We start from the raw sequence: 21,400 nt of genomic DNA, 5'->3' as shown, positions 1-21,400 counted from the left end.
GGCGGGCGCGGGCGGCGCGATGGAGCCGCAGCACGTGCGCCCCGCGCCCGGCGCCCGCAGCCCGGCCTGGGAGGAACCGGTGGGTACAGCGCCCGCGCCCACCCCCTCCCGCTTCTCCTCTGCTCCCCCCCGCCCGGGCCGGGTTCCGTTCAGGAAATGGCCCGGGATGAGGTCCCCAGCTGCTTCCCAGCCGGGGCAGCGCTTCCTCCGCCGCCCGGGCTCCTACTCGCGCGCCGCCCGGAGCGCCTTTGTCCGGCCAGCGGAGGCTCTCCCCGTGGGGCCGGCCGCTGGCAAACCGCTGACGACGGCCCTCGGAGGACCGTTTCCGTTGCTCCATCGAATTCTCAACTTCTGACTTGATTTTAGAGCCGGGGGGAGGGGGGTTGGAGGAGGGAGAGGAGGAACCCGACGGCGGGGTCAGCGTTAGGGCCGGGAGGGACCGCTCTTCCCTCCAGAGACCGCGCCCCGGCCGTCACCTGGGCGCGCAGGTTCCTAAGGACCGCCGGCGGCGGAGGCTGTTCCCGGCCGGGAGCCTGGAGCCACGCCTCCCGCTAGCCGCTACAGCCCCGGCTTTTCCAGGGTTCAAGGGTTTTGGCAGGGATGGAGTGAGAAGCTAACCTTGATCTCACTTCATTTGCAGCCCGGAGGTTGGGTAATTTTAGGGACCGAGAGGAGCGTGTGCGTGTGTTTTGTGTGTTTGAGGATAAGGAGGAGGAGACCGGGGGGCTTTGGATTTGTTCCCTCAAACTCCTCCAACTTCCTTCTTTCTTCTAATTCAGACAGTCAGAACCATCTCACATCCCTCCAGGGATTCTACCCCGGAATCCCCGTCTCACTCAGAGCTCTGTAATCCTGTGTGGGCTGCCTTTTCCCTGGCATCGAATTTTGGCTCTCCACGCCCTGCCTCGATGTTTGCTACTCCGTGTTGGGTGAAATTCTTGAGCCTATCTGGAAAGCCTCGTCTGAAATTTCTGGCCTCACCCGTGTTCTGTTCAACGTGTTCGGATGCTCTTTTCCCAGGGACTCTGCGTGTCTGCTCAGGCTGGCCCCCTGCCTGTTAAGAGCTTCTAGGTCAGGTGCCAGGCTTGGTTTTCCTTTTTCTTTTCTGAGTATGTTACACCCTCAGCTCCTTTGCCCAAATACGTTTCTCTGCCTCTTGTTTCCCGACCTTTCAGAAGTGTCCTTGGACTCTGATCCATCTGTATCTGCAGCTGTCTTTGCTTTTGTAAATTTGAACATGTCCTTAGGTTGGCCCATCTGCTCGTATTTCTTCTGTGGTTATCACTGGGGATTAAATTATTCCTGAAACTAAAACTACAGTTCAGTTTTGAAGTTTAAATCAAAGACCATTGAGAACTAAACTTACTGACCTGATTTTGTTACTTTTTTACTTTTAAACTTTCCTATATGAAGTATCTTTTGAACCTGGATGCTGTAAGCCAACACCAATCACATTGAAAAGTACCCTTTTAAGTTCATTTTGCTCTAGGGTACTGATGGCAGAACTACTTTGTGCCTAGAAAAGTAGAGAAAAACTTCTAATGTTGCTTTACTTAAAGTGACAAAAAATGAAAACGCTCATGTATTAGCCTTTAAAACTAGAGCCCTAATAGGAATGTACGAATGAACCATGACACTTTATCCAGACTGCAGAACTGTCCTTAAAAAATTGGGTTTTTTTTCTTTAAACACTGAAGCCCCTTTTATTTACTCAGCAGATATTTTATCCAGCACCTACTATGTCCCGGGACTGTTGGATATAGCAGTTAGCACAGACATTAATCCTTATATTCTCACAAAGCATGCATTCTTAACAGAATATCTTGTTTCATATGTTAGTAGTTGATATTCAGATAGTCCAAAAAAAAAAAAAAATCTTCAGAGGTCTTACATGTGTGGCACAAAATGATACTTAAGTGATTTTATTTGAAAACCTGTGGGCATACATGTATGAAAGTCTAAGAGGAATTCTCATTTAAGTTCTTTTAAAAAAAAAATGTTACCCAAATTTCTGAAAAGTGATGTATAGGAGAAAAAGGGGTGATAAGTTAGGGAAAAAAGAATACTTAAATTTTAATTATTTCAGACCTTTGGATCTAAGGGAGGAAATATCAGCTGAATCTAAATACATATTGAAAGACACAAGATTCCTCAAAATCAGGGATTCTTCAGTGTCTCTTGGGTGATCCACTTAAGAATCTCACCAAAGCTGTAGAGTCTCTCCCCACGATGTACCTATGCAACATGCCATATAAAACCAATAATAATATTTCAAGCAAACCAGAGTTCCTGAAGCCCAATCTGTGGATCCTCAAAGACCTTGGACTAAGGAACGTCTGTTTTGACTAGGAGTCCATTTGGCAGTTATTGAAGATCTGCTGTTTGATTGCAAATATAGGCAACTTTAATACTTTACCATAAAAGTATACTCATTTATAATAGGAACATTTAATATTGAATAGGAAATGTTCACATTACACAGACCCTGAATTCTTCCTTACTGTGCATAATAGCATACCTATAAGGATTTACTCTCCTCATTCTTTTTTTTGATGAAACCTAACACATGATGATATGATTCCATGATTCTACATGGATGTACTCAAAAGAGTAGACATAATCTCAGGTACTGATGCTGAATAATAGTAAAGAGAACAGAACTTCTGGCCTGCAATGTACCCATGTCTGGAGTTGAGAGTCAGTTACTGGACTTCATGACATTTTTCATATTTGGAGATAAAGTGAGATTATTTAGTTAAGTGAGGGCATTTAAATAAACAGCCTTATCATTCCTCCAGCCAGGGCATTGGACCTGAAAGAAGATAAATGTTAACATTCAGGTTTCTGTGTATTTTCTTTAATGCTAGCTTTAGAATGCAATCAAATCAGTGGAAATAGAGGCATTACCTAAATTTCTAATCAGTACGAAAATATTTCAGTGGTGGGAATAGATGGGTGGGAAGATACTTAGCCAAGTATCATAGATGATATCCTGGGGTGGGGGTGAGGGGATGGGTAGTTTGAATTCTAGCCAAAACTTAAAAATTGTGGGAGTATTTACAAAGTAGTCCTTAGACAGTGATACTAGAATCCTAGGGTACATTTTACTTACTAAAATTTGTTTTTATTTTTGTGTGGTTTTTGTCTACTTGGCTCTGATGAAACTGTTCAAAACTAATGGAAAATTAGAAAAGTAAGAGTTCCAAAGGAAAAGGGGCAAAAACGTAAACGAGAGGCTATAAGCGTATTTATGCGTTAGGTCTAGATGACAGTGGGTTTTGCCCTAGGCACAGGGATGACCATTGGTACATGAAGTTATATCATGATTAATAGGAAATCTTTTTCACTCAGGTAACAACCAAGGACATTTTAATGGAGTAAAGTTTTGAATGTTAAGTTCCAAATATGTAACAGTATATTATGGAAAGTTTGAATGGAAGCAGGCCTGTACTTATTCAGCCAGCAGTGTTCTTTTTGCATGGTTTCCATTGATTAGGAATGTGCATCCTAGGACGTGACTGTTTGAAAGTGCCAACTTGGGTTCTTCAGTATATAAAGGTAGAGTTCTATGTATTTGTGATATAATGTTTAACATAAAAGCACAGAATATATGGGATTTAAAAGTTGCAAGTGGATATTAAACTCTTGTTTATAAGTAATGCTTAATAAGAAGAATATAATTAAAAATATCTATCAGTAAGAATATGTTAATATTCATAAACTTGTTATCAGAATGAGAATTGGCTGTGATTTATACATCTTGAGTGTAATAATTTTTATTTCTTTAAATGGGGCAGGAAGCCCTATAAAGTAGAAACCCAGTTTAGTGGTAGCTTCTATTTCCCTTTCATCCTGAATGCAGTGTCTACATGGCTTATGTCCAAGTTTTTAATAGTGTGTTTGTGATATGTTATGTTCCAAACAAAGATTTCAAAGTAACAATAATAAAAGAAATATGTAAGACACATCTAAGAAATTATCTGAAAACACCAAGTAAGGAAAAAGTCAAGGGAATCTTGTCAATCAAAGAAATAATGCAATATACTACATATTTGAAATTTGTTTCAGCTGTCATTTTGAGCTACATTAAAATGGTTGAAAATATGGAGCTCTTGACATTGCTATTATATTTTGAAGGGCAGTGAAGTGCATTGCAGGTATATGATATAAGGATTGGATATTCATTCTGGGAAGTTCTAATTTATGGATAAGACCTGAGAAAAATCTAATGGATTGGGTACCTTACATGAGGGATTACTTGAAACAATCTCAGAAGAAAAGAGGGTTTTCATGAGTTGCCTTTTGTGGGAAATGAAGTGACATTCCTTTGTTTGCCTACACGGTATTTTCACTCTGAGTGTCCTATAAACTGTCGAGCAGGGATAATTTATTTAGCCTGAGTAGGCTAAGACTGGCTGTGCTTTCAAAGTCACCACCAAGTTTTAGAACTTGTTACAGGAGTGTTTGAAGAGCAGGGATAACTGATGGTAAATTTTTATGGAGTAATAAATACCTTTACTTTGAGGTATTAATTGCCCAGCTCTTGCACATGAAACTCTTAAGATATCTATAAGCAACCAGTGTTTGAATGAGAATGAGAAATGTATTGAATCTCTAATTCAGACCACAGAATGGGCACAGGTGTGAAAATAGTGTCAGTTTAATAGCCTGGATTCAGGAAAATGTTACTATACAAAACTTGAAAGCCTAAAGTATGAATAAAAACATAATTGACTAACTTTTGTATAACAAAAGTTGGTGCAGTAAAGTGAGTAGAACATTAGAATAGCTAATCACATGGTTTTGACTTTGGCCCCAGCTCATGATTTTGGGCCTCACTTAACACTAAAGGAAGAGTCTGAGCTAGGTTTATTCCTTCAAAAGGCCCTTTACTAGGTGTTCTTGGCTACATTTTCAAACCTTTGGACTCCTCACTGACCAAACAATTAGGTTGAGCTAAAGACCATTATTTTGATCACTTTTTCTCTTAAAGCATTCCCTTCAAGACAAAATACTCTTTGTAGATATAGAATTACATATCTACAAACCAGAAGGGCTCCAAGTTTATTTTGCCTAGCTCCTTCCCTTCCTAAAGAAGACAACTGAGGGGCGCCTGGGTGGCGCAGTCGGTTAAGCGTCCGACTTCAGCCAGGTCACGATCTCGCGGTCCGTGAGTTCGAGCCCCGCGTCAGGCTCTGGGCTGATGGCTCAGAGCCTGGAGCCTGTTTCCGATTCTGTGTCTCCCTCTCTCTCTCTCTGCCCCTCCCCCGTTCATGCTCTGTCTCTCTCTGTCCCCCCCCCAAAATAAATAAATAAATAAATAAATAAACGTTAAAACAAATTAAAAAAAAAAAAAAAAAGAAGACAACTGAAGCTAGAGAAGTAGCTTCCATCAGTTAGTATTTCAAGGCATCAATCTCCTATCTTGGAAGATTCAAACCATCACATTTTACCTTTTAACGAACAGTGTGGATATACAGTATTGGGATTGAATATTGTAATTTATAACCTCTTAGAACTGTTTTGACATAGCAATCAAATTACTGGAAGATTTCAACTAAAATAACCCAAAAAACAAAACAAAACCCCAATAGACATATTAGTCTATTAGTTAGTTTTGACATAGCAAATTAGTTTTGACATAGCAACCAAATTACTGGAAGATTTCAACTAAAAAAACCCAGAAAACAAAACAAAACCCCAACAGAATGCTAGTTTGGAGGACTCTTAAAGGTCATGTCAACTGAAAGTGTAGAAGGCCATGTCAACCGAAAAAATAGGAATGGGTACTGAAGGACTTGAACACGTTTAAGAGATTAAATGCTTTACTGAAGTGTGAAGAGACTCCACAGTCTGGCGGGGACTTTTGCCCTACTTAAAAATACAGCTAAGTTTAGAGTTCTCTGTGGATGACGAGGAATCTGTCATTTTAGTATATTCTCCCCCAAGTCCTCCCACACCTACAAGGGTTCTTTGACGCTGAGCATGCAGAACGCGCCGCAAGGCTGCTATTCCCCAGTGCCCGCGAAACCAGCTCACTTGGGACGAGTTGTGAGCTGTGGCTGCAGCCTGCTGATCCCGTTTCCTCCTGCTCTGGTCCGGGTTAGGGAGTGGCTCTCCCAGGACCTCCAATGTTTTCGTGCTCGGGCACTGGCGTTCACATGGCTTCAGTGCATTGTTTCCTTCCAGGCAGTCTCGCTTAGCGCTTCAGTTTAGACATTTATTTTGCATTCTGTGGTCTTGGGCTGCGTGTGCTCTCCTGTTTCTGCGCTCTCTCCACGCCCTTCCCAGTTTCCTGTTAGCCAAAGGGATCGCTCTTTCTGAACGAAAAGTTCTCAGAGCGGAGTGGAACCTCCCGGAAAATGCTCTTCTCTTCCGTGTGCGCCGGATGGAGGTGGGGGTGGGCCAGAAACTAAACACCGCGGTCGGGAGAGCTGAAAGGACCCGAACCCCAAGGCAGAGGCGGGAGAGGTATGGTTCATCAGAGATGCGCTGGGGGGTCGTGAGACTGACAAGGGGCAGCGCCCATCCATCTAGGGGGCGGAAGGGACTTTTATTCAGTGGGAACCGTGTGGTAAGGCCCAAGACTCGAGAGAGATTATAGGTCTAGGGGGTGGCAGGGTGTACCCAAGGGAGTCGGGAGGAAGCTGTAGGTTCCCCTTCTACTCCTAGGGCCGTTCTTGCCCCAGCGGCCCGTGAACCGAGGGAGGGAGGGAGCATCGCCACTGCCCGGCCTGTGGAGGGTGGCTGCGGAGATTTCTTGTCCCCCGACCCCCGCCCTCCCGTCCATCCTGGGGAGCCCAGACCCCACAAGAGGTGGTAGGTTGCCCCTATCCCTCTGTCACTCCCATCCTCTCTACCCGCGCCAAGTCGTATTCTGGGTCAGGAACCCTGTAACGTCTCGAGGCTGGGTGAGCAGGGGTCCCAGGCGGGCCGGGGTCCGCGTCCCCCGTGCCCCACTGCGGTCGCCGCTTTGGCCAGAGCCCGGCAGAGGGGCCTGGAGGGCGGCCGCCGGGAGGGCGTCTGATCCCGCGCGACTCTTTCCCCGCGGGGGCGGCTGGGGGAGCGGAAGATGGCGGCTGCAGCCGGGCGCGGGGCTCTGGGCCCGGCTCGGACCGAGCGCACCCACTGACCGCTGCCGCCGCCCCCGCAGGGCGGTGCTGTGTCCCCGCAGGAATCGGAGAGGATGGCCGGGGCCGGCGGCCAGCACCACCCTCCGGGCGCCGCGGGAGGAGCGGCCGCCGGGGCCGGCGCCGCGGTCGCCCCCGCCGGTGCCTCGGCGGGGCCCGGAGACGATTCTTCCGACAGCGAAGCGGAGCAAGAGGGACCCCAGAAACTGATCCGCAAAGTGTCCACCTCGGGGCAGATCCGGACCAAGGTGAGGTCTAAGGGGAGCGCGGACGGCGGGAAGCTGCGGGGCGGGGAAAAGGAGCGAGGGCGCCCGGAGCGCGCGGAGCGCGCCGGCGATCCCGGGAACGTGGGCCACAAGGTGAGGGCGGGGCCTGGCCCGGGGGCGGGGCCCGCGGGAGCTGGACAGCCGCGCGGCAGGAAGGGATTCCCGGGCTCCGCGGGAGAGGCCGCGAGGGTGGGCTCCCGGGGAGCTCGGCGGCCGACGTGGAGGAGAGGGAACCAGCGGCTCGGCGGGAGCGTGGGAAAATGCTGAAGCGCTCTTGAGAGTTCCCACTCAGGGAACTTAAAAGGACTGTTTTATTTTTTTTCCTGCGTGCAATGGTTGGGTGGAGTATGTGCATTGCGTAGGGAGCCCAGTGCAGGCGGACCAGCCTGAGTTGCAAGAAGCCCCCCACCTTTCCTTCCCGCGGGCCCAGGCCCACTCCGAAAGGTTGTATGAGGAGGTGACAGCGGACACCCCCCTTGCCTCCCGCTGCCCTATGGAAGGCAGAAGCCGAGGCTCGCTGCCTGTGTAAATGATGTTCGAGGTTAAACACACCCTGCGCGACACAACAGCGAGCCAGGCTTTTGAGTCGTGGGTTCCTGCTAAGTGCAGAGTTCAGATCTTACCAGCGATGGTTAACTTAATGAAAATTAACCTCTTTGTGTTATGTGGACTTAGTATGTTGTGTTAACTCTTGTTTATGTAGCAGGTGCTTTTGACTCTTGACAAATCAACAAAGTTGATTTGTTTTAATTATATCTTAAGCATATACATAGCAAATGCTTATCGCTGAAGGATTATTTATATTTTTAAGTTTTCATTGTACTTTAAAAGGCTTACTTTAACGATTATCCCTGGTTGGATTTTAATGAGGTATTTGAAAAGAGAACTCAATCAAATCACGGGAGTTGTGTGCTCTCTTTAAAAATAAATTTGCAGGGTGCCTGGTGGCTCAGTTGGTTAAGCTTCTGACTGGGCTCAGGTCCTGATCTTGTGGTTCCTGAGTTCTAGCCCCGCATGGGGCTCTGTGCTGACAGTTCAAAGCCTGGAGCCTGCTTGGATTCTGTGCCTCTCTCTCTCTGCCCCTCCCCTGCTCACTCTCTGTGTCTCTCTCTCAAAAATAAATAAAACATTAAAAAAATAAATTTGCAAAAGTTAATTCACTATGTAGTTATTTTTATGAGAATTTGTTTCCTAAGGTCAGTGGACCCCTATATGAGAATAGAACTTTTATTGTAGGTCTGTGGAATCGTGCTTTTATTAGCCTGCCTCCTTATTTTCTAAAATAAGTATGTGTAAGCACACACAAGTGTTAGCAAGATGCACTTAGCAAAGAGTCAAAGATTGCTTCGGTCATTTTTTTTTTTTAATGTTCATTTATTTTTGAGAGACAGAGAGAGAAAGCATGAGTGCGGGAGGAGTAGAGAGAGGGAGAGAGGGAGACACAGAATCCCAAGCAGGCTCCAGGCTCTGAGCTGTCAGCACAGAGCCCCATGGGGGGCTAGAACTCCCAACCAGGAGATCATGACCTAAGCTCAAGTCAGATGCTTAACCGACTGAGCCACCCAGGTGCCCCACTTTGGTCATTTTTTTAAATCTGCACATCTTGTAATTCATTTTAATAGTGATATTCTTTATAGAATTTATGATAACCTAAGGATATGGAGTTTCATGTATTTTTAGAAGATTAAGCCTAAAGAAGATAGGGACTTTCTAGCAGTGCCTTTAACATTTTAAATCTTGTTTAAAAAAAAAAAGTTCATAAAACCGTGTTACTAATGGCAACTCAGCAGGTTTAAAAAATGGTATATTTTATAGATTCATATGAAGTGGTTAAAATTCCATGCAAACTTATATTAAAATTAGCTGGTGAATTTATACTGTTTGAAAGAAAATTTATGGCTCTAACTTGTGTTGAGTAAAGTTAATTAAAAATTTGGGGGGGGGGAGTAAAACTAAAATTTGTAGGTGTCGTGAATTCATGGTAATAGCTAAGATTATACTCTTCAAATGTTATATTCTCTGTGATTGGGGGTAAAGCATGTGTTCGAGACTAAGAATAATTTCAAAAAGCATACTTATTACTGGGTTTCCATTTAACTTTCTAATAAAAATATTTCGCACATATTTTTTTCTCATGATTATACATAGTGATCACTAAATGAAATATTTCTTAAATTTCCCAAGAAACATTTCTTAAATTTCAGAAATTCTGTATTTTATACTAACTCATACAAATGCATGTGAGTTCATCAGCCTTTTTGTATCTGAACACCTGAGATCCAGGCCTAAAACTCTTGACACCAGTGAGCCTCAACTTCTCTCCCTGCCCCCACAGGCAATCCAGACTGTTCATATGTGGTACAGATTTCATTAGTTGTATCTCTTTATCACACAGTACTGATTCTCACGGAAGAGAGCTAGTGCAGTGAGGGGATTCATAGAATGAGAACTGCTAAATTGAATAGTGGTGCCCAGTCTTCAGTTATGACCCAGCTAAGAGTTAAGGGAAAAATCTTTTAGAAAAAGACTATACTTGCTTGATTACCTCCACAGATATGCAAGATGGGACAGTCTGGAGGAAAAGGAGGCCAGGACTAGCCCAAGGCCTGGTGGTTTTCAAGACGGAAAGCCGTTCTTGCTCATACATACGATTGATGCATCAAGGGACCATTAGAGCTGACAGGTTATGGTTATTAGTGGTATCTTTGATCCTGGAGGAATAGCAGCCCAGGATGGTGTGTGTGGTCCATGTACACATCCCTATGCACATATACACATATATTCATGTGTATGCATATATATGCTGTCTCTTTATGAAACATTTGTACGTAGATATACAGAAGGCCTACAGCAGAGTGAGTTGTACCTAGAAATCAAAAAAATATTTCTTAAATGAATAACTTAAATGAATAATGTATATATTATACACTTGCATATAACGCTTCATATATATGGATATTATTGTGAAAACAGAGTACTTATTTTAGTTTCCTTTAAGAGCCTTAATGAGCATAAAGCTGTTTGGTTAGTTTAGGTTTGGGGTCAAAAAGGCCACTAAAGTAATTACTTTATTCAAAGTGTTCTTTGTTGTAAATACTGGTTAATGTTTTAAATAATTTGAATAATCTCAAATTAATTGTGGCACTTGGAAAGTCTCCAGGTTTTTCTTTATTTTTTTTTTTTTCAACGTTTATTTATTTTTGGGACAGAAAGAGACAGAGCATGAACGGGGGAGGGGCAGAGAGAGAGGGAGACACAGAATCGGAAACAGGCTCCAGGCTCCGAGCCATCAGCCCAGAGCCCGACGCGGGGCTCGAACTCACGGACCGCGAGATCGTGACCTGGCTGAAGTCGGACGCTCAACCGACTGCGCCACCCAGGCGCCCCTCCAGGTTTTTCTTTAATTGAAACAAGTAATACATACATATAATAAGATATTTAACAATGTGAGAGGACATTCAGTGATGGGAGGGTATCCAGGGACAAGTAATCTCCCTCTTCCTCCAGACCTTGTAGTCTCCCATCTCAGAGGCAATTGTTGACATTTTTCTTGGTGGGCTTCCAGAAAATGTCTATGAATATACATATGTTTCTTTCAAAAAGTACAAACGGGAACATTCCGTACACATGCTGTGTCTTGTTTGGAGCTATAACATGATCATTTCCCTAATGGCGTGTATACATCTACCTCATTCTTCCTAGTGTTGGGAAAGTATTCCATGATATTAGGTTGAACTAAGAGAATTTGCTATGTCAGTAGGTCAAAAATGGTCAAGAGTAGAATGGTGGGTTGCCGGGGGCTGCGAGGTGGGGCAGATGGGGAAATGTTAGAGCCAGGCTACAAACTTTCATTTATAGGATGAGTAAGTTCTTATGTTCAGCATAGCGACTACAGTTAATAATACTGTCATGTATCCTTGAAATTTGCTGAGAATAGATCTTAAGCATTCTTAACACACAAACACACACATTAACTATGTGAGGTGCTGGATATGTTGATTGATCTAAGTGTAGTAATCATTTCACAATGTGTAGGTCAAATTAACACATTGTATACTTTAAGTATATATAATTTTGTTTGTCAATTATATCTCAGTAAAGCTGGAAAATACAGGTTGAATGTGGGAAATTTCATGTGGTTCAACCTAACATGATAGATCATCATTTAATTACCCACTTCTCTATGGAAGGAAATACGGGTTATTTTAGGACAACACTAATCTCGGGGTTTATTTGCAGTGGATATAATGACTTTTAAAGTAAAGAATAAAACTAGCATGCTTTTAAAATTAGTGTGGTTTAATAATAAAATTCTCATGCACATTTTAGTACCTGCCCCACATCTTTGTTCCTCTTTTCATTTTATTCCTGTTTCTTTGTCCTTGGTGTGTACTATTTCTCTCTCTCTCTCTCTCTCTCTTTTTTACTTTTTATCTATCTCTGTTTCAGCTAAGTAGAATTTCAGGTAGTTTAATCTGGCTGCCCAGGTGCTAAACTCTAGAAAATTTTATGGCTGCTTCGATTTCCCCAAAGGAAAAAAAAATCCTTACTGTACAAAAGTGAAAGTGGTGCTGATGCGGGAAAACCAGGAGCTATAATTCATCCTATCTCTTCCTATCTCGTTACTCTTGGCCGTTATTCCTAATCCTTAGTTCTGTCTTAAGGAGGAGGTTGATTTTACATTCAGGTTTACTGTTACAGAGGATTTCACGTGTATTTATTGAGAAAGAGACATTCTGAAACAACACTAATATGAACTCAGACCAACTTGGTTTTGAACATGAATGTGGAAAAAGCTTCATTTGCTTTTTGTTGGCCAGTGAATACTGTGGCCCATGAATACAGGGAATCGCTGGAGGAACCTTGGTCAGATTTGTAGGCTGATTGTTGAACCATCATAAGCCACGTGGTATCAACAAATGAACCATCTCAATGACTTTTTCTTTTTCTTTTTTTTCTCCAAGAGATCCAAGTAATGTTAACTTTATGGATAGCATACATATAGAAATTTCCAATACATTCATCTCACTTAATTTTTTAAAAAAATGGTTTATTGTCAGGTTGGCTAGCATACAGTGTATACAATGTGCCCTTGGCTTTGGGAGTAGATTCCCATGATTCATTGCTTACATACAACACCCAGTGTTCATCCCAACAAGTGCCCTCCTCAATGCCCATCACCCTCTCCCCGGTCCCCCATATCAACCCTCAGTTTGTTGTCTGTATTTAAGAGTCTCTTATGGTTTGCTTCCCTCCCTCTCTGTTTGTAACTATTTTACCCCCCTTCCCTTCCCCCATGGTCTTCTGTGAAGTTTCTCAAGTTCCACATATGAGTGAAAACATATGATATCTGTCTTTCTCTGACTGACTTATCTCACTTAGCACGATACCCTCCAGTCCTAGACACGTTGCTGCAAACGGCAGGATTTCATTCTTTCTCATTGCCAAATAGTATTCCATTGTATATATAAACCGCATCTTTATCCATTCATCAGTTGATGGACATTTAGGTTCTTTCCATAATTTGGCTATTGTTGAAAGTACTGCTATAAACATTGGGGTACATGTGTCCCTATGTATCAGCACTCTTGTGTATCAGCACTCTTTATCCTTCGGATAAATTCCTAGTAGTGCTATTGCTGGGTCATAGGGTAGTACTATTTTTAATTTTTTGAGGAACCTCCACACTGGTTTCCAGAGCGGCTGCACCAGTTTGCATTCCCACCAACAGTGCAAGAGGGTTCCCATTTCTTCACATCCTTGCCAGCATCTGTTGTTTCCTGACTTGTTAATTTTAGCCATTCTGACAGGTGTGGGGTGGTATCTCAGTGTGGTTTTGATTTGTATTTCCCTGATGATGTGTGATGTTGAGCATCTTTTCATGTGCCTTTGGCCATCTGGATGTCTTCTTTGGAAAAGTATCTATTCATGTCTTCTGCCCATTTCTTCAGTGGATTATTTGTTTTTCAGGTGTTAAGTTCTTTATAGATTTTGGATACTAACTCTTTCTCTGATATGTCATTTGCAAATATCTTTTCCCATTCTGTCGGTTGCCTTTTAGTTTTGCTGATTGTTTCCTTTGCAGTGCAGAAGCGCTTTATCTTGATGGGGTCCCAGCAGTTCATTTTTGCTTTTGTTTCCCTTGCCTTTGGAGATGTGTTGAGCAAGAAATTGCTGCGGCTGAGGTCAAAGAGGTTGTTGCCTGTTTTCTCCTCTAGGATTTTGATGGTTTCCTGTCTCACATTTATGTCTTTCATCCATTTTGAGTTTATTTTTATGTATGGTGGAAGAAAGTGGTCCAGTTTCATTCTTCTGCATGTTGCCGTCCAGTTCTCCCAGCACCATTTTCTAAAGAGACTGTTTTTATTCCATTGGATATTCTTTTCTGCTTTGTCAAAGATTAGTTGGCCGTACATTTGTGGGTCCAGTTCTGGGTTCTCTATTCTATTCCATTGGCCTATGTGTCTGTTTTTGTGCCAATACTGTAGTCAATGACTTTTTCTGACAATGAGTCATCTCAGCCAAGCTCTTGAAGCTTCATGTGTCAAAAATATCTCCTAGTTAGGTAGATTTATTGTGCTCTCATTTCTCCGATATTTCTTTGTCTTCTTACAGTTAATATGGAATATTTATGGGTATTTAAATTTAGGTAAAACCTACCTAACCACTGGAAACATATTCAGAACTTTGCAACATTATACCTGCATTCAGATATGTCTTTAAGCACGTTAAGAAAATAGTCACTACAATCATCAGTTAGTACCTTGGTTTTACTTTAACATGAAGGATATATAAATAAATTCTTGTACCTTGATGGTAAGGCCATACATGGAAGTATTAATTTGTATTTTTCACAGCTTTATGAGATACAATTTGTGCAATTAAAACATTATCTTTCACCATAACTGTATTTAGAATAGTCTAGGGAAGACTTACTTAGCATTTTTCAAATTGTAGGTGGTGGCCCATTAGTGGGCCATGATGGCTCATATCTAACATTTGAAACAGAGACAGAACAGATTAGAAAATATTACTTAAAACTTTTACCCACAGTTCTGAGTGGAATCACTGGGCTCAGTAATGATCCAAATATGATGAGAAATAGAAATATGGCTAGAAGATTGTTAAGAAATGAGAATAAAGTAATATTGACAGGTTTATAGCTCAGAAACTCAATATGATATGAAAAGCAAGTAAGAACTTTAACATTTTGCTGGATAATGAGCAGGAATATGTCTTGAATAATAAGAATAATTAACATTCATCTAGGGCAAAAATTGGCAAACTTTTTCTGGAGAGGTCCAAATAGTAAAGTTTTGAGCTTTGTGGGCCATAAAGTCTGTGTTAAAATTATTCAACTCTACTGTTTTAGTGTAAAAGCAGCCATAGACAATACTTAAATGAATAAGTGTGGTGACGTCCAGTAAAACTTTAAGGACACTGAAATTTGAATTTCTTATAATTTTCAGGTATTAAGAAATACGCTTCATCCTCTTCTTCTTTATTAAAAAAAAAGCCATTTAGGGGCACCTGAGTGGCTCAGTAGGTTGAGTGTCTGACTTTGGCTCAGGTCATGATCTCACGTTTCATGAGTTTGAGCCCCACATTGGGGTCTGTGCTGACAGCTCAGAGCCTGGAGCCTGCTTTGGATTCTGTGTCTCCCTCTCTCTCTGCCCCTCCCCCTGCTTGCACTCTGTCTTTCTCTCTCTCTCAAAAATAAATAAGCATTTAATAAAAAAAAAGCCATTTAAACTTGTAAAAACCTTCTTAGCTTATAGGCTGTACAAAATCAGGTGGCCGGAAGGAAATGACCCATAGATTTGGCATGTGGGCCAACGTTTTCTGACCCCTATTCTAGGTGATGGAAAATGGTATAGTTAGGTTTGCAAAGCACTGCAAAGTTAAGGTGCTGCTAGATGCGATCAGCACTTAAGGGACCAAATAAAGCTAGATTTCAATCCATTTAAAAATCTCATCTTTGTAGAACATTTTATTTTTAGCTTGGTTTGCGTCTTTGCTTCCATTTTAATGTGAACTAAATATAGACTGGAAACTCTGAGTCTTGGTACAGTAATATATGGTATAACAGCTTTCTTTCCATTTTGATTACAAGTTAAACATGGTATTCCATTATTAAAGATAAGAGGCATAATAAATAATTTACTAAACCTTTACATATAACTTAAGATACCTTATTTGAAAGTGTCTAAATTTAGAAAGCTTTCACTTAGTTTAAGGTTGCATGTTTGCTGTTGTGGTAGGGATGACAAAAGGTTATATGAAACGACTATTGTCAGCCACCCGGGGCTTCTCTCTGTTTCCAGGGTACAGTGTTTCACTCGTATTGGATTTGTTAGACTTTACTTACTCAGGAAATGTGCTTATAAGCAAAGGTTTTAATTAAAGAGCATTTGTTTTATATCTAAGAATAGACCTTTGAGAAAGGCCATAACATGTTAGCACATAATTTTCCCTTGGCAAATTTGTGTGGTTTTTCTGGGTATCAAGTATATTTCTCTATGAATATTCAGTTACTTGAAACACATTTGTGTTTTTTACTTTAACTGGCTTAAAATGGTCAATAACCATTATTGATAATAGCCTTAATTTAGGATTCAGTGCATGTTGTTTCTGCTTTAGGTAGTCGTTTATTTTTTCCCAATGAACATACATGGTAATAATCCTCCCCCCACTTTGCTTTTTGTTATGAGGATATTTGGAAGACTATTAGGCTCTTGTTTTATACCAAAGAAATATGATCAACTTTATCATGTGCAGAGCTGGGATTTCTAACCTTCTCACTGTGCCATTTGAGTACCAGGACTTTTTCAAACCACCAGGATGTAATTTACTATACTGAATCTTTTTGTACAGGCTTGGGGCATTTGTGTCAGAAATTTTAAAATACCTTTCTACTTAACATTTGATTTTTTACAGAGCAGTTTTATTAACTGAATAAGCATGAGTTTACTTAACAGTTGTGTGAAATTATCTAAAATTTTACAAATGATTCAACTGAGGCTCAGTTTAGTATGTGCTGAGTAAAAGGGCAGGCTGGAACTCAAAAGCAAGACTTCCAACTACTGCACCATATTCCCTGGCACAGTGGACACAATGTTCCAAATGCCTGTTTTCAGGAGTTTCGTGAGCATCTTGGGTTTGGGTTTGGGTTTTGGAGCCTTACCTCCACAGGGTGCAGGCACGGATGTACGCAGGCGGTCTCAACGTCTCTTCTCTCCTCCCTCTTCCCCCTCCCAGCCTACTTCCCCTCTCCCTGCCCCTTCCTCCTCCTCCCTGCTCTGCCCTTTATCAATTTGTTTAGTCTGTAAGCATATCTCTCACCAAGGTGCTAGATTTCTTAATGTCTCTCTGCATTTGAATCCCATGGTTTCAGTGACATGTTTGGAGCCTATGTTTGAAAAGTAAATTTCTGAAGAAAATATTTCCGCTGAAATCTGGAACTTATACGGATTTTAATTACTGTTAGCAAAATCATGATCAGCATTTAAGGGACCAAATAAAGCTAGATTTCAAACAAACATGTTTGAAAACATCTTTGGAAGGGCTAATTTAGAAGAAATGCTTTTAGGTATCTAAATTTCCAAACAGGTTCTCAAAGACAGCTCTTAGTTTCACTTCCATAAGGTAAGATGCTATTTTAAAAGGTCATGATACAGCACTAAAAAGAATTATATAAGGTAATTTTCCACATGGCCTATTAAAACATAGGTGAGGAAAAAATATGAGTAAAATTTATTTTTAACTAGCTAAGGAATGAAAATGACATTTGAGGGGCCATTTTCTCTATCTGCCTATTTTACTTAGATAAGAAAGGCTGCCAGGGCATATACCTGAGCGGGCACACTGTTTTGAGTAGGATTGTTTGTACAAACTCATACAGTACTTTAAAATTATAACATCAAAATAATGTTATATATAATTAATATACAATAAATGTATTTTATATATGTTTACATATGTTAATATATGTTATGTATGTTATATGAACATAATGTGTACAATTAAAATAGTGTATGAGTATGTTATATACGTGTCATATATATATAAATATATCTCTGTAGTTTGCAAAGCAGAATGATAAAATGAGCACCTGTGAATCCAGTTTAAGAACCAGAACACTTCCAACACCATACATCTACCTGTGTGTTCCTTCTCTTTTTTAGTCCTTTGTTGCCCCCCAGTTCATTCAAAAAGATATTTATGTTGTTCCAAGCACTCTCATAGGTGCCAGGGATTGAGCAATAAACAAAATAGACAAAAACCTGTGCCTTCATGGAGCTCACAACTTAATGCCAGGAAAGGTTATGATCTCATAAATATGTAAAATGAGTAGCATAGTAGAAGGTGAGAAGTACTATAGTGGAAAAGTATGGGTGGGGGAGGAGGAGAGGGGAAGAGCTTCCTGAAAAGGTAACATCTGAGCAAAGATCTTGAGGGAATGAACCATGTAGACCTCTGAGGGAAAAGCAGTGCAGGCAGAAGGAACAGCAGCTGTGAAGGCCAAGAGACAGAAGCTGCGAGGAGGAAGAGGTCAGTGGGGCTGAAGGTGGGGGTGGTTGAAGTTAGAGGGAAGCAGGTAGAAAGTTAGAAGTAAGTTAACAATGTCAAAAGTCAGGTGGTACTATAGAGAAGAGTTCTTAGCCTGGGGTTCATGCATTCCATAGCATGGATGGACTTCAGAGGGCCCCCCAAATTTTATATCTGGCTATACACCTCTTGGAAGACTAACACCATTGATCTGTAAGGAGAATTGCAGGACAGGCAACAAATATAGATGAAAAAATACACACACACGCTATAACCCATCACTGTCGTGGTCATTTGGAGAGGTGCTAAAATTGAGGGTGGGTCAACGAAATGAATCTTATTAAGAAGCCACAGAATAGCAAGATTCCTTTCAGGGGTTCGCAGAGTTGGGTTTGCATCTTGGCTCTTTCAGGTACTATTAGGTGACCTTAGTCATGTCACTTAATGTGACAGAGAACACTGTGCTCATCAGTATTTGTGTTTCTCTTGTTCTTCCTGGCCCATCATTGGACTTCATTTCCCCTTGGTGGAAATGGTGGGGTTATGGAACTGAGTTCAGGCCAGTGGAATATGGGCATGAGTGATGTTTGTTATTTGGCCTCCAAAGCCTTTTATGGGACTCTCTCTGTTTTGTCCCTACTCTCACCTGCCAGCTAGGTGTAGATAATTTAATGGGAAGAGCTTGGATCCCTGAATGACTTCATGGACCAAAGCATCTGTGTTCCTGCTCCCAAACCTCACTGGTCACATTGGATTGTGACACAAGAGGGAAATAGACCTTTACTGTGTTAAGTGTCTGAGATTTGGGCATGGTTTGCTACATTAGTTAGCATACTCTTACCAATATACTTCATCTCTGTGAACTCCAGCTTTCTGGCATGCAAAATGGATATAGTGATTTCTGCTCATAGGGTGGTAGGTGAGTAATGAAGGTTAAAGAAATACACAGTATGCTGTTGTATCCCTGATTTTTATAATTATTTTAAAAAATTGGTATAAAATTCTGATAACTCAGTTATTCATGATACATATATATTCTGCATAACTTAATCAGTAGGGTATATAGATTACTGTTCTTTGCTGACTATTCGAAAGACTTGATAAAATGACTATAATTTTATAGGCCATTATTCTGTCATTAAAAATCAAATGTCTGTGCTACCATGAAAGGGTAGCTACCTTTGGGCAGGCGAAAACTCATGTTGCAAAAGAGTAACGAAGATAGGCTTACTCTACTTGATGATTTTAGCTAGGGTCACCCTTGTTTCTAGAGTAATGTATGTTACAAGAGTCTTATGAAAAAATACTTTCATGAGTGACCACTTAGAGGTGGTAGTGGAAATAATTGGCCAGGTAGGCTTTTAGGTGATTTTGTGGCCAAATCTACTTTATCCTGAAATGATCTTCCCTACACCTTCCCTGTCTCCTCAACTCCTATTTACTCCTCAGTCCATATAATCTGGCTTTTGCCCCAACCACTTCATGAAAACTTTTGCAAAGGTTACTAACAACCTAATTGCTAAAGTCTTGTGGTCTCTTTTTAGTTGTCACTCTGCCATATTCATACCAATTTTGACAATGTTGACCATTTTTCTCGCATCTTCCTCTTTTGTTTTCAACGTTTAAATTTCTCTTATCTTTCTTATTACCTTTTTACAGCCTGTCAGTCTCTAGCCCCAACTCATTTCACTAATGCTAAATGTTTTTGTTTCCTAGGATTCTTATTCTAAGTCTGTTTGCCTCTGTCTTAGTTAATGCGATCGATTAGATTAGACTTCAGCTACCAGCTGTACCAGTCTTTCTCCACCCTCTGAGACCTGGACCTCTATTTCCTTTGCCTACCAGTGCCTAATATAGTGGGTCCCCATTGCCTTCTCAGCCTCGATATTCTCAAACTGAACAGGTATGTACATAGTCTCCCCACCTACTGAGTACTTTTTGCTTCACTACTTTTCTCTCTTACAGGATTTGCCTTGTAGCTAACTTGGACTTTTTATCTTGCTAATCATTTTCATTAACTCATCAGCACGTATGCATTCTGGCTGGGCAGAGTGCTAGGCGTGCGGATGGAGCAGCCACCAAATGTGGTCAATTCTGTTTTTTTTTTTTCCATACATTATTCATATAATCTTTATAACAAAAACTGTCAAGTCGGTAGGTACAGCTAGCATACTCATTTTAGAAGTGAAGAGACCAAGAATTTGATAAGTAGCTTGCCCAAAGTCACATCGCTGTCCAGTGACCTTTCTGGTGCCTGGCTTAACTATTGTGATATGCTGTCTGCTGCGTGTGTCTGTTGTGAATCCATCCCTTCCTTTGTATTTCCATTGCCACTTACCCTAACTTCATTTGACCTGCAAAACTCATCATTTGGATGTTTGCAATGGATTTCCTCTCTGGTGCACTGCCAGAGTTATCTTTGTAAGAGGGAACATTTTACATGAACTCTTAGACATTGCCCGTTACTAGTGGAATATGTTCTAAATTTCTTTGCAGGGCTTAGTAGGTCTTTCTCAATTTGATGGTAAACTACTTTTCTGTTCATTTAACGAGTATTTATTGAGTACCACTGTAGGTGCTGGAATAATAAAATAATATAAAAAAACCCTGCTTTCTAGATCACTATTGAGGGAGAAGTTAATACATATATATACAAACATGTGTCAGATGTTCGTAAGCACAATAGAGGAAAATAAGACAGGGTAAAGGCAGAGAAAGTGAGGGGCGGTGTATGTGTATATGTGTGTGTGGAACGTATTTTGGTTGACTAGGTACAGGAGGGATTCTCTCTTTGATGAAGTGATTTTGAACAGAGATCTGAATGAAGTGATATCTGGTGTCAGAGCCTACCAGGCGGAGTCAGTGCCATGTTCTTACAGTTGTGTTTCCTGTCACTGTCATCCTGTGACCGATCATGCCATATTCTTCTCTGTTCCCAAAGAAAGGCAGGTACTGTTGTACCTCCAAGTGTTTTCCCATGATATTCCATCTACCTGAAATGCTCCTTTCTTCCCACTTCTCTGCCTGATTTATTTTTATGTACTATTATTTCCCAACATTTTTGAAAATATTTCAAGTGGTTTACATTCAACATTGTGTGTCAAGCTTGGGTAAAATATAGATAGGACTAAGAGACCATGGATGTTAGTAGGTTAATCTATAAAGTAGGGTCTGTGTTCTTTCTTTTTTTTTTTTTTTAAGTTTATTTATTTTTCAGACAGAGAGAGACAGAGCATGAATGGGGGAGGGTCAGAGAGAGAGGGAGACACAGAATCGGAAGCAGGCTCCAGGCTCTGAGCCGTCAGCACAGAATCCGATGCGGGGCTTGAACTCATGGACCGTGAGATCATGACCTGAGCCGAAGTCGGACGCTTAACCGACTGAGCCACCCAGGCATCCCGGGTCTGTGTTCTTTCTTTCTTTCTTTCTTTCTTTCTTTCTTTCTTTCTTTCTTTC

General features: G+C 41.4%; 1 protein-coding gene across 3 annotated transcripts in view; it reads left to right on the top strand.

The window, feature by feature from the left end:
- The first annotated feature begins 6 nt into the window (after positions 1-6).
- The window catches only part of DGKH (diacylglycerol kinase eta), a 179,468-nt gene continuing 158,074 nt past the window's right edge, over positions 7-21,400 (top strand). For 2 of the 3 annotated variants that reach the window (XM_040448539.1, XM_040448537.1), the window contains exons 1-2: positions 7-79; positions 7,154-7,378. In XM_040448539.1, coding sequence (XP_040304473.1) covers positions 20-79; positions 7,154-7,378 — 285 coding nt within the window. In that variant the 5' untranslated portion in view covers positions 7-19. Of the gene's footprint in view, positions 80-6,056; positions 6,472-7,153; positions 7,379-21,400 lie in introns of those variants that run through there. The other variant, XM_040448538.1, reaches the window with a different exon arrangement.

This window comes from Herpailurus yagouaroundi, unplaced genomic scaffold (genome assembly GCF_014898765.1).
Source record: "Herpailurus yagouaroundi ecotype Mexico unplaced genomic scaffold, PumYag 197, whole genome shotgun sequence".
Lineage (NCBI taxonomy): Eukaryota > Metazoa > Chordata > Mammalia > Carnivora > Felidae > Herpailurus > Herpailurus yagouaroundi.
This window is presented reverse-complemented; position numbering and strand designations above follow the sequence as displayed.